Genomic DNA, 12,374 nt, shown 5'->3' with positions numbered 1-12,374 from the left:
CAACTACTAATAAAAACAGATGTGAAGATTATAATATAACATAAAACATAAAAGATCTAATAAGATTACAACATCAAAGTGAGTATTACTCCATTACTCCCTTCTATCACCACATCATTATCAAAGTCAGTTGTCGCATGCTGACAAATCTTAGCACAATTTTCCAAAACTCCATTCATTTTTCACAATTCCTTGGCTATGTAGATGATAAACATCACCAAGGCACTATTTAATTCCAATTTTTCCCAATTTTTCAAGATCACTTTTATAGTCTTATCCACAACTCTCTTCCATCTTCCAATCTTAAAATTCCCATCTGCTTTTCACTTCTCTGGACAGAAATTTAGCAACAAATTATCCTTTTACTAATGCATAATCAGCACTCAATTTATCATTCACCATCTTTTGGTTTTGGCAAGTTTTTGGCTAAATTAGCTGTGACGCACCTCACTAAAGTGACATCTTCTTGCTCCAAGAGCCTCAGATAGTCTCTAATTCTGGACATAGTCAATGTATATTTATCATAGCTCAGCAATTTCTGCAACTATTATTAGATAAAATTTTCACTGGGTAACCCCTCATGACCAACAATGCTTCGTCATGCATCAATGAATCCCCACTAGGACTCTATAGCATAGTGGTAGTCTCTGCTCCACTTTGAATAAGCACTAGAATAATAAGAAACATATTGGGAATTTGTCCCTATTCCAATTGTCTGACAAAGAACTCCACACGCATATTTACCACCCGCAGAGGCAAACACTCAAAAAATTCTTAAAATAGTCTGGAAGCACCAACGCTGGGGGCTTCTTGCAGCCTCTGTTTAATTGCTTCAAAGGCCAAAATTGCTATCTTGCATCCAAGAAAGATTACAATGATATTGCTTCAATCCATGCTGACAAACAGCCATCAATTCTCTGCTTCCAAGAGTTCTTCAGGTCGTAGTTTGATTCCTCGCATATTGTCCTCACATACAGATGTGTAGCATCTTCAGGTCGCACACAGGTGAAATCTGCTCCGCTATCCACCTTTACTGTTGAATCTTTCTCTGGTCTTGATACTACCAGCTGACATTACTCACTCAGATTCCTCGGGGCATCCCTAAAATCCTTGTTCCTTTCCCATGAAAGGGTTGCTGGGGCCTCTGGATCCGCTTGGTCGGCCTCTAACTCCTCTGGATCTGTTGCAATTACGAGCAAATGACCAAATTGTCCACAGTTGTAACACCCCTCTGAAAACTGTTGCAAAATTAAATTTAAACTTCTTCCTCTTCCTCTTCCAAAATTCCTCGTCCTCTTTCCCTCCAGGATTGCACTCGATTATACACTGACTGAGGGTAAGAGGTCACTGGAATCACCAATGATGGCTGCAACAGTTGAGGTTCAGCCTGCTTGGGCTGCATTTGTATTGCTGGTTGATCTGACGGCTGCTGGCTCTGCATGACCACAGCTTGCTTCTCCTCTGTTCTCCTACTCTCTCCCAGTTTTATCTGGTTGAGCTTTCTGAGAGTCTCTTGATCCAGTTGTTTTTCCATCCTTCTGTTCCTAACCTTCAAGGTTGATGTCTTCTTTTTACTTTTAGAACTTGGAACCAGTTTTGTAGTGGTCTCAGCTTGTCCCACTTCAATTACTCCATCGTTGTCATCCTTAATGTGGTAATTGCCATCTTGATTGAGTACTGGTAATTGTAAGTAGACGTCTTCAAACTCCACTTTCTGTTCGTATGGAGGTAGGTTTTGTACTGGAATCAGTTGTGAGAACGGCAGATTATTTCAGCCATCAGTTTCTGCGCTGATTTTGTATTTTCCTCAATTTCTTTCAAGCTTTTTTCTCTTTCTTCTTTTATAGCTTGTATCAACTTCTGTCCTTCGATGTCAAACAGCTGTAAGATGCTCAGTTCCACTTCTCTCTTCACTTTTCGTCGTTCTCCTTTCTTCCCCTTCTTTTGTTCCGCTTTGTATGTAGACACAAGCACCTTTATGGTTTGAATTACATCTGGATTAAAAGTTCCATCCTTAGGCCAGGGTTGATCAATATATGGCCATTGTCTTTGCAATTTTTCTGATGTCTTTGCAATGAGTAATTTAATTAACGGATTACTCTGTTGAACTACCTCTACTGGGGTAATTGCTCTCAAAACTGTGATATCATTGTCAGACATTTTAATGAATTCTCAAATTTCCCTTTTTTCCCAATGAATTAATTAACTTTCAAAGAACTTATTTTATTTCCAATTAATCAATGGTATTGTAATCAGACAATTTATTTATCTGTTTATTTGTTTATCATTAGCAGTAATTGATCATTTCCTGAATCTTAAACCACTTATTTATTAGTCACTCGGCAACAATCAGTAAACACTCAATTGCCAACGCCAGAAGAAATACAAACGTGGTGATGCAAAAACTATTCAACCCACTATAACAATATAACTCAAAATCGTCCAAACCAGAATAAAGCTCAATATGCACCATAAGACACACTATTACTAACATCAACAAAGTATAAAACCCCTTAAATGTGTCCAATCTTTTGCCAACTTGCCAGAGAATTGAAATCAAGCAGATGTTCTATATAAAATACCAAATTAGATATGTCTTTAAAAGCAAAGTAAATATGTACTCATAAATGTTTAAAAACATATCAGGAAGAGTTTGTGAATAAGAAAAACACTGGCCTTTCAAAGAGTTTGATCCACTGGCCTTCAGGCTCTGGCCAGATGTCTCCTCTGGCTCTGTCTATGTTGCCACTCCCCTGTCTCTCATGCAGGGCAAAGAGAAAAGGCAAGAATTAGTTCAGATATTAACATATAAAATCACACATACATATAATAATATCCATCCTCCACATAGCTTTGCAGTATAACATCAACAGAGCAAGTTTATTACACTACCAAGCATCTTGGACGTGTAATCTCTCTATAAACACCATTTCTTTAGAACCCACTTTATTTATTTCTTTTTCACTTTTTTTTCTTTTTCAAGGAACCATAAAACTAACAAAATCCCTCTAAAAAGGAATCATGGAATTCTGTCATCAAAGACCTCTTACAGAAAGATTCACAAATTGTAAGAGCACCAAAACAATATCATTAAGACATATTAGCCTTAAACTGTTAACTATAAAGCCCTCAAAGAAGTGTCTGAATTTCTAACAATAGCAGACAACTCATATGTTGTGTATTTTATCATTACCCATAATATAACATCTATAACCTCTATGTTTAATTACCAATCAGCAGTAACCTCATAAGGCAAGATGCCACACCCACACACAGATTCTCCAAGCGCAGGAGAAATAAAAAGAAGGAAGGAGGGGGAACTCCTCCTCATAAACAAACAAAGGACAGGCTCAAATTCACACACACCTCCACAAAATGGTGAATCCTCACACACCCAAAAACCAAAATGGACGCTTGGCCAAAAATGTCCACAACCACATGTGGATGATTTAGAACTCTAAGCAGACAGAGGCCTCACAGCTCTGTCTCTCCTCCTACTTAAATCCTGCACAACCACATGCTCTGTTTACAGCAATGTATGTACCAGATTATCACTTTTTCACATGTTAACACCAATTATCAAATCCTCTACTCCAACTATTCCATTTCACACAAACTTTTACTTCTCTTTAAAGCCAATAAAACTTAATTTGTTAATCACACACCACTCTGCTCTTCAGAGGTAAGGAGGGGCAAACACACACACACACACACAGACATAAGAAGGAGGGGGGGTGAAAGGCTCCTTCTCACACATTTAATCAATCCACATAAACATATGCCTACACACCCAGGTGATCTGCTCTCTGCACAGACAAAAGCTCTCACAGGCCGGCACACACACAACATAACGGTCAAACACATCTCATTTCACATAAACACATTTAGACTTTACAAAAGAGCCAGGAAAGTCAGGTCAGATCAGGCCTCCCAAAGGAAGAAACCATCTCTCACACACACACGTCTCACTCAACAAAAAACATAAACACACAGACTAGTCGACTTTTTCTTCTCTACATCACTAATGCCGCTTCTTCTCATCTGGTTCTAGGATGATAATTTATGCTACCTCTTAACGAAATGCAAAATCAAATAGAAGGTTATATCATACACAACTCAGTGTCAATGAAACCTTTTTCTATAGAACTTTTTACACTTCCAGTTTTCCTCCCAAAAAAAAAACTGACCTAAGAAAACATTCTAATGTTTAATTAGGATTTAGGCCTGCCTAAAGCAGCTCCATTATTGAAGGCTTAAACCAATTAAGCGGCTATTTCTTTCCTTATCTTTATTCTTATTTCTTTTCATTTTACTCTTATTTCTTCTCTTTTACACTTTCTCTCTTACTCTTATTTCTTCTCTTTTACACTTTCTCTTTTACTCTTTTTTCTTCTCTTTTACACTTTTTCTCTTTTACTCTTATTTCTTCTCTTTTACACTTTTCTCTTTTACTCTTTTTTCTTCTCTTTTACACTTTTCTCTCTTACTCTTATTTCTTCTCTTTTACACTTTTCTCTTTTACTCTTATTTCTTCTCTTTTACACTTTTCTCTCTTACTCTTATTTCTTCTCTTTTACACTTTTCTCTCTTACTCTTATTCTTCTCTTTTACACTTTTCTCTCTTACTCTTATTCTTCTCTTTACACTTTTCTCTCTTACTCTTATTTCTTCTCTTTTACACTTTTCTCTCTTACTCCTTATTTCTTCTCTTTTACACTTTTCTCTCTTACTCTTATTTCTTCTCTTTTACTCTTTTCTCTTTTACTCTTATTTCTTCTCTTTTACACTTTTCTCTTTTACTCTTATTTCTTCTCTTTTACACTTTTCTCTTTACTCTATTTCTTCTCTTTTACACTTTTCTCTCTTACTCTTATTTCTTCTCTTACAGGGGCTAGCTTTTACAATTTATTCTGAAGAAGAAAAGGACTTGTAAACCCAAATACTTGCTTTAGTCTTAAGAATAAAATGAGGGAACTCTAAACCCTATTTTCCCTGTCAGGGGGCAGCTTTTTCAATTTATTCTGACACAAAAGAACTTCTAGACCCAAGTTACTCATTCTTCTGTTTTAGAATAAGTTGAGGGACCTCGAAACCCATTTCCCTATTTTTGGAGGGCAGCTTTTACAGTTAATATTAAATCAAGGGGCTTCACTGTAAATAGTCCGGCCTGTTAAGGTTCAACACAGGCACATCATGTACATTGTATATAGTGTTATTATTAGTAGTATTAAGGTTAATCTTGTTTGTTGATTTTATATATATTCTTTTCTTAATAGTGTAAATTATTATATCTTTATTTATATTTATAATAACTGCGGCTGCTGTTACACCCAAATTTCCCCTCTGTGGGACAATAAAGGCTGTTTCTTCTTCTCTTCTTCTTCTTCTTCAAACCCCAAACTGCTTGCTTTTATGATTCAAAATTAATTGAGGGGCCTCGAAACCCTGCATCCCTGGACTTTTTAAGGGTTGGCAGCTTTTTGCGATTACACACACAGATCGATCAGACACCACATAGGCAAGTTAAGCTATAATATCAGGTTCTGTTTTGGACACACTAGTCTTCAGTGATCCACTTCAACTTTACTTATGTCCCTTGGGCTCACTGTCCGAGCCGATAAAAGAATCTGGTCGGTAACAAGTGCACTGATCAAAGGGGCTGGCTGCTCTAACTAATTGGGCTGTATTTTGGGGTCGCCTGTGTGAGCCTTCCTGACCGACCGCATCAGAATACGGAGGAAGCGGGGCAGATGTTAGGATTATTAGCAGTTAGAGCCAGACGAGCAGCCCCGCCACAGCTTAAGTAATGTCGCTAAGTTACAGGAGAGGGTAATACCCCACTGACAGAAGTGATCTGGACCCTATGAAATGGAGTAGCTGTCACAGAGGTAAGACACCTTTGGGATCTAACACTAGGTAAAGTACCACAGCTGTGGAAAACATCTTCTGCAGTACCTGTGCCTAAAACTCATCATCCAAAGGACCTAAACAGCTACAGACCACTGTGTCACTGACTTCACACCTGATGAAGACATGTTGGTTCTTAAACACCTTCACCCTCTGGTGAACTCATCAATGGACCCACTTCAGTTTGCTTATGAGCCTGAAGACGATGCTGTTATCCATCTGCTGGACAGAGCTCTGCATCACCTGGAGAAGCCGAGGAGCACTGTAAGAATCACCTTTTTTGATTTTTCCAGTGCTTTCAATACCATTGGGCCGAGTCTTCTGAGGGACAAACTGGAATACGTTGGAGTCCGTTGTAACCTGTCAAACTGGATCCTGGACTACCTAACCAGTCGACTACAGGATGTGAGGACTCGGGACTGTTTGTCTGATACAGTGGTCAGCAGCACATGAGCCCCTCGAGGAACAGTCCTGGCTCCATTCCTTTTCACCCTGTACACTGCTGACTTCAGGTACAGCTCACAGTCATGTCATCTCCAGAAGTTCTCAGATGACTCTGCGATCGTTGGCCTCATGATGAGGACAGCGAGTACAGAGGACTGATCTCAGACTTGGTGGACTGGTGTCTGAACAATCACCTCCAGATTAACATGTGGAAGACCAAAGAACTGGTGGTGGACTTCTGCAGGTGCAGACATCCCCCTCCATCAGTGAGCATCCAGGGAACACATACTGAGAGAGTGGACTCTTACAAATACCTGGGTGTTCACATGAACAACAAACTGGTCTGGACTGACAATACTGTGGCTCTGTACAAGAAAGGACGGAGAAGGCTTCACATACTCAAGAAACTGAGGTCATTTGGAGATCAGGGGGAACTCCTGAGGACTTTCTATGACTCAGTGGTGGCATCAGCCATTTTCTATGGAGTGGTCTGCTGGGGTACCAGCATTTCAACAGCAGACAGGAAGAGACTGAACAAACTCATTAAGAGGGCTGGCTCTGTCTTGGGCTGTCACTTAGACCCTGTGCAGGTGGTGGGAGAGAGGAGGACGCAGGCCAAACTGGCATCCATACTGAGGAACGACTCCCACCCCATGCATGGGCCTGTGGCAGCACCAGCAGCTCCAACAGTGAGTGACTGCTGTACCCAAAGTGTGTAAGAGAGCACCATCGTAGGTCCTTCCTTCCTGCTGCTGTCAGAGGCTACAACCAGCACTGACCCACAGCAGACTGTTTACCTTATTACTCATTCACCCAAACTAAACAAGTGCAATAATTACTCACTTTTACTAATGTGTATAAATGTGTATTTTTTACTAACGTATATAAATGTGTATAGTGTGTAGAGATTTTTGTGGTATTATAGTATTGTATCACATTTTATAATTATTAAGTGTTTTCTGCTGTTCCTTTGCTGTTGCAACACTGTAAATTTCCCACATTGTGGGACAAATAAAGGATTATCTTATCTTTCACGTCTCCAAGCAATACAAAATGCTGCAGCCAGATTATTAACACATTCTAGCAAACAAGCTCACATTACTTTATTTTACATTCCTTACATTGGCTTCCAATGTAAGGAATGTAAGGATTTTAGGATTCATTTTAAAATTCTCATATTCACATAAAGAGCCTTTAACGGCCAGGCTCCAGATTATATTTCCCAGCTTCTTATAAAATATACTGTTTCTCGCTGTCTCCGTTCCAAGGATCAGAATTTGTTAGTTGTTCCCCGCACACGACTCAAGACTGGGGGGGTACAGAGCCTTTCAGTAAGTGGCGCTAAGCCTGTGGAACAGTCTACCTCTACATCTATGCTTAGTTGACTTAGTGAATTCTTTTAAAAAGCAGTTAAAAACTTTTCTTGTAAAAAGGCCTTCTGCTGAGAATTTTTATTGTAGATTTTTTTTTTTTTTTTTTTTAAATACTTTTTAGCTATTATGGTGTTTAATTACTGTCTTTGTTTTGTTTTTAATTTACCATGTACAGCGCTTTAAGACAACTGTCTATGAAAAGTACTGAACAAATAAAATTTGCTTACTAAAAGTAGTTTGTAGCCTTCCACAAGCTTCTCACAGTTGGTTTCTGGAATTTTGTCCCAACTGCTGGATCTGGATCAGGTGTTTAGGACTCCTCTCTAACACATGATTTTTAAACTTATGACGACATTCATTTTTATTTATTTTCTTTCCTGCCTCTGTTTTCTATAGCTGTGTGTCTGTGAGTGTGGTATTTGTGGTGTGTGTGATGTGTGTCAGTGGGGTTTGGCAGTTCTGGTGGTTCCCGCTCCTCCTCTGCTGGAGCACCTGCAGTAAATGATAATCAGTCCAGCTCATCAGTTTGGAAGAATTTGACTCCATTTTTACTGAGAGCAGCTTTAATTCTGACATGTTGGATTTTCTCTCATGAACTGCTCTCTTCCAGCTCTTTCTCACAGTTTTTGTTGGACTCTGTTGGACTTGGTTGTTCCAAAGCACTATTTTTAACAGCAGGCATGGGCGCTTTGTGCTCCAACTAGGCTGCCGGAGCTGATCGAGGACACTCAATACAACACTGATGATTCCAGCAGACCTGCCACAGCACATTTCAGAAGCATCCCTGAAGCATCTCTTTGCTCCACTAAAAATAACTCTGGGTCTGTTTTTACAGAAGCTCCATCAAGCTGCAGCAAACAGAGGAAAATGGGCAGAGCAGCAGAAACAGCAAAGGAAATCCTGTCAGTGTTCAGAATAGAAGAGCCTGTGCAGACCAACATGGTTCACTTCTAAATACAGCAGCTGTGGTTTGAAGGCTGCAACAAAACCACATCAGAAAGGTGTGGGAGCATCACTGATGGATCAATGGACTGGTACTTATAGAGGGATTTGCTACTCTGAGCACTCAAAGCAGTTTTTCCTACAAGGCACATTCAGAGATTCACACACATTCAAACAGTACTTTATTCTCTGCCTTGAAGCATTTTCTTCTTTCTATCAGGCTCACACTCACACTCAGATGATGCATTGGAGAAAACTGGAGTCAGTCCATCATCCTTTAGTCCAGATCCAATCCATGTGGACTAAAGTAGTGGACTGACCAACAGACTGACATTAACATCAGAGCCATGCTGCTAGTGTGGCTAAAAGAAAAGAGAAGCAGAGACAGTCATGTTGATATGAACATTAGAGAAACTCATCATGGAGCTGAAATATGATCCTGCTTCATCATTTGGACTCATTCACCTCAGCTGACACATTCAGCAGCAGACAGGTTTTTGTATCAGTCTGTCTCACTGTGGGAGGAGGATGGAGCCACCTCATCTTTGGCTCTGGGACCAAACTGAGTGTAACAGGTAAGAACAAACATTTATTTTCCTTCAGTTGTTTTATTGTAGAAGCTGAAAATGTGTTCAAATGTGTTCTGCAAATATTAGTGATGTTACAGATATTTAGGATTTGATCATCTCAGTAATTCTGCACCATCTGCTGCTTTCTGAGAGCAACATCAGATTAGATGGAAAAATAATAATACTGATTTGTGAATATGCAGTTAGGAAGTAATATTATTTTCCTCCAGTTGTTTTAACTGCAGAAGCTGATTTTTATTTAATTGGCTTCAGGTTTCAGTTTCCTTATAATTCATCTGCAGCTTTTGTTAAACAGAAAAGATTCTACATAAGAATAGTTCATAATGTCTGGAACCACATTTAAGGCTCATTCAAGAACTAATATTAATTATTATTTCTGCATGTCAGTGTTCAGTATTTCAGCATTTAGAGTCATCTTATTACTGTTGAAAAGAAGGTAAAATCTACCCATTAGATAATATAATAAATCTGGTGTATTTGGTTACATTTATACATTATGATATAATGTCTTAAAATATTACATGTGTATTATTTGTAAAATATTGAATTATTTTATTCTAATTTTGCTTGAAATTTTGTTCATGTGTAACAAAGAATACACAAAACACACAGACATGCATACAGCTGCATTAATTTTCAAAAAATGAACACTGTTTGATGCTTCTGTTTAAAATTTGTTAAATACAAATTATAATATGGAGAAAATTAAATAACTTCCTGTTTATTGATACATTTTGTTCCCATGCATGATTGAATTTGTTTTATTTAATCAAAAAAAACCATTTTGTTGGATGACTGAAAGAGTATTTTTATCTACGTTTCTAAAAACATGTTTTTTGCTCCTCATGTGAGCCGTGCTGACATGAGGTTCTGACTGTGTTTGACCTGAAGCTGAATCCAGTGTATGTAGTGAACTTTGTGCTGTATTGATGAGTAGTTTAGTGATCAGAGTCCATGTAGTTTCCAGGATCAGACTGAATGCAGTGCAGTGCTGGAAGCTGCTGCTGACTGTGTGAATGTGTGTCTGTGCTGCTTGTTGCTGCTGTCAAACTTCAGATGAGCAGGTAGTGAAGCCCGTGGTGAGCGTGTACCCAGCAGCATCCAGAGCCCACCTGGAGGGGAGCAGCTCCCTGCTGTGTGTGGCCTCAGCCATGTTTCCTCCTCTGGTCCAGTTCTCCTGGAAAAGACAGAAGAAGAACGGCGGGCTGGAGGAGCTGCCCCCTGCTGAGGGAGAGCAGCTGGAGCTCAGAGAGCCGGGACGCAGCGCCTCCATCTTACTGATCCCTCAGAACAGCACATGGAAATACAGCTGCTCCGTCAAGCACGAGGGGGGCACAGTGGAGGCCCAAACACAAGAAGGTAATGAAGGCTCGCTGACTGTGTTCAGCTTCAGGGATTCAGCTTCATGTGGAGATGCTGTCAAAGAGAGCAGAGGAGCAGAGGACTGACATTTGTCACTGCAGCTCCAAACATTTGACTCCTTTTGTGTTTCAGAGCTTCCAGCTCCAGCAGCCTCCTGTCCTCCAGAGAGAGAGCCAGCAGACCTGCCAGCTCTGCAGCCAGCTGACTGTAAGATCACCTGCTGCCTCTCTGCATGGACAGCTCCAATGTCCAATGAGGGAGCTGGAACAACTTTAGGGACTCAGTCCCAAGTTGTTCCACTCATTCATATCTTCATCAAACAAGCTCTGAGAAAGCCACTGTACACTAGCTGCTCAGCACCAAACAGCACACAGACCATAATATGTCAGAGATCAGTTTGTTAGCTGCTTGTGGAGTTCTTCTGCCCCCAAGTGGACACAAACACAAATCAATCCATTCATCCACTTGAAGAAGAAGCTGTGACTGTTTCTATTTGGACTTTTTCTCCTTCATCTCACAGGAATAACCCCACTGTGTGTGTGTGTGTGTGTGTGTGTGTGTGTGTGTGTGTGTGTGTGTGTGTGTGTGTGTGTGTGTGTGTGTGTGTGTGTGTGTGTGTGTGTCCTTCAGGGTCCTTCCAGTCTCAGTGCAGGGTGAAGCTGCTCTGCCTGCTGTCCACAGTGCTGATAGTGAAGAGTCTGGTGTACTGCTGTGGACTCTCTCTGCTGATGATCCTCAGAAACAAGGGAGCGTCCACCAACTGCACACATGCTGACTGACTGTTTTCTGCTCGCCTTTTCTCACCATCAAATCTCATCCATTCATCTCATTCATCACTTTGATCACCATTCACACATCTGAGTTATGATGTGTTGTGCTTATTGTTGCTTTGATTCCATAGTTAGAAGATCATCTGAAATCAATCATCTTTACATGTATTGTTGCTCTGAGTTAGAATTCTTTTTGGACTTATTGTGACTTTTATTGTAGGAACAAAAATCATCAGGTATCAGCGATATTTTTATCATCAGTTTCTCTTTGATTTGTGCAGAAAGGTGATCAAAGTCCAACATACAGCAATAACAGTGTAGCTGTGTTTCTAAGTTGAAATAATAAAGATTTGAAGCTTTTGAATTGGATTCTACTTTGATTGTGTGATCAACAACAACCTTTGTGAGTGAAGCACAAACTGACTGTATCCAAACTTCCTGTGCTGCAGCAGACGGGCTGTGTGGGTTTCTGCTCTGCAGCCTCCACACCGTTAGCTGTGGCTTTGCACTTTAATAACACAATGACAGTTACAAGCATGAACTCTGCTTAAAGAAGGATTCCAGGAAGGATCTGTGTTCTTCACCTGTGAGAGAAACAGCTCAAATCCTCAACTCAGAGCTGACAAATGAACTTTGATGGAGTCAAAAAATGAACTGAATAGTTTTCAGTGAGGTTGGTGAACACCATTGTTATAATATTAAATAATAATCACACATCAGGACAAACTTGATGCAAAAACTGTTCATGATCATTAATACTAGGAACCAAACATTAATCAGAATTTTTAAGTATTTACCAGCATTAAATAGAATTATACACTTTATATATCCAAACTAAAATAAACAGTAAATGTCGGTTATGATTAGAGCCAATAAAAATTTTAAAAGCTAAAAATAAGTTACATTAATATATTAAGTCTTTCATGTATTCTGTGTTTAGATTTTTTACCTGTATTAATTTAATTTTTATTTATTTTTAAATATGT

The 12,374-nt window shown here is 39.5% G+C and overlaps 1 protein-coding gene across 1 annotated transcript; it reads left to right on the top strand.

Annotated features, from left to right (window-relative positions):
- The first annotated feature begins 9,099 nt into the window (after positions 1-9,099).
- Positions 9,100-11,625, top strand: LOC115796277 (uncharacterized). The gene is made up of 4 exons (XM_030752601.1): positions 9,100-9,241; positions 10,313-10,615; positions 10,751-10,825; positions 11,249-11,625. The coding sequence occupies exons 1-4, from the start codon at positions 9,100-9,102 to the stop codon at positions 11,395-11,397; spliced, it is 669 nt and encodes a 222-aa protein (XP_030608461.1). The 3' UTR covers positions 11,398-11,625.
- Positions 11,626-12,374: the final 749 nt, after the last annotated feature.

This window comes from Archocentrus centrarchus, chromosome 17 (assembly GCF_007364275.1).
Source record: "Archocentrus centrarchus isolate MPI-CPG fArcCen1 chromosome 17, fArcCen1, whole genome shotgun sequence".
Taxonomy (NCBI): domain Eukaryota; kingdom Metazoa; phylum Chordata; class Actinopteri; order Cichliformes; family Cichlidae; genus Archocentrus; species Archocentrus centrarchus.
The sequence above is the reverse complement of the archived record's forward strand: the minus strand, read 5'-3'. Positions and strand labels throughout refer to the sequence as shown.

Bases quoted from the DNA above. Each gene is read 5' to 3' on its own strand.
- LOC115796277 (XM_030752601.1), top strand. From the start codon at position 9,100: ATGATCCTGCTTCATCATTTGGACTCATTCACCTCAGCTGACACATTC. The intron at 10,616-10,750 runs GTAATGAAGGCT...TTTGTGTTTCAG, and splicing joins GGAGGCCCAAACACAAGAAG to AGCTTCCAGCTCCAGCAGCC. The intron at 10,826-11,248 runs GTAAGATCACCT...TGTGTCCTTCAG, and splicing joins AGCTCTGCAGCCAGCTGACT to GGTCCTTCCAGTCTCAGTGC.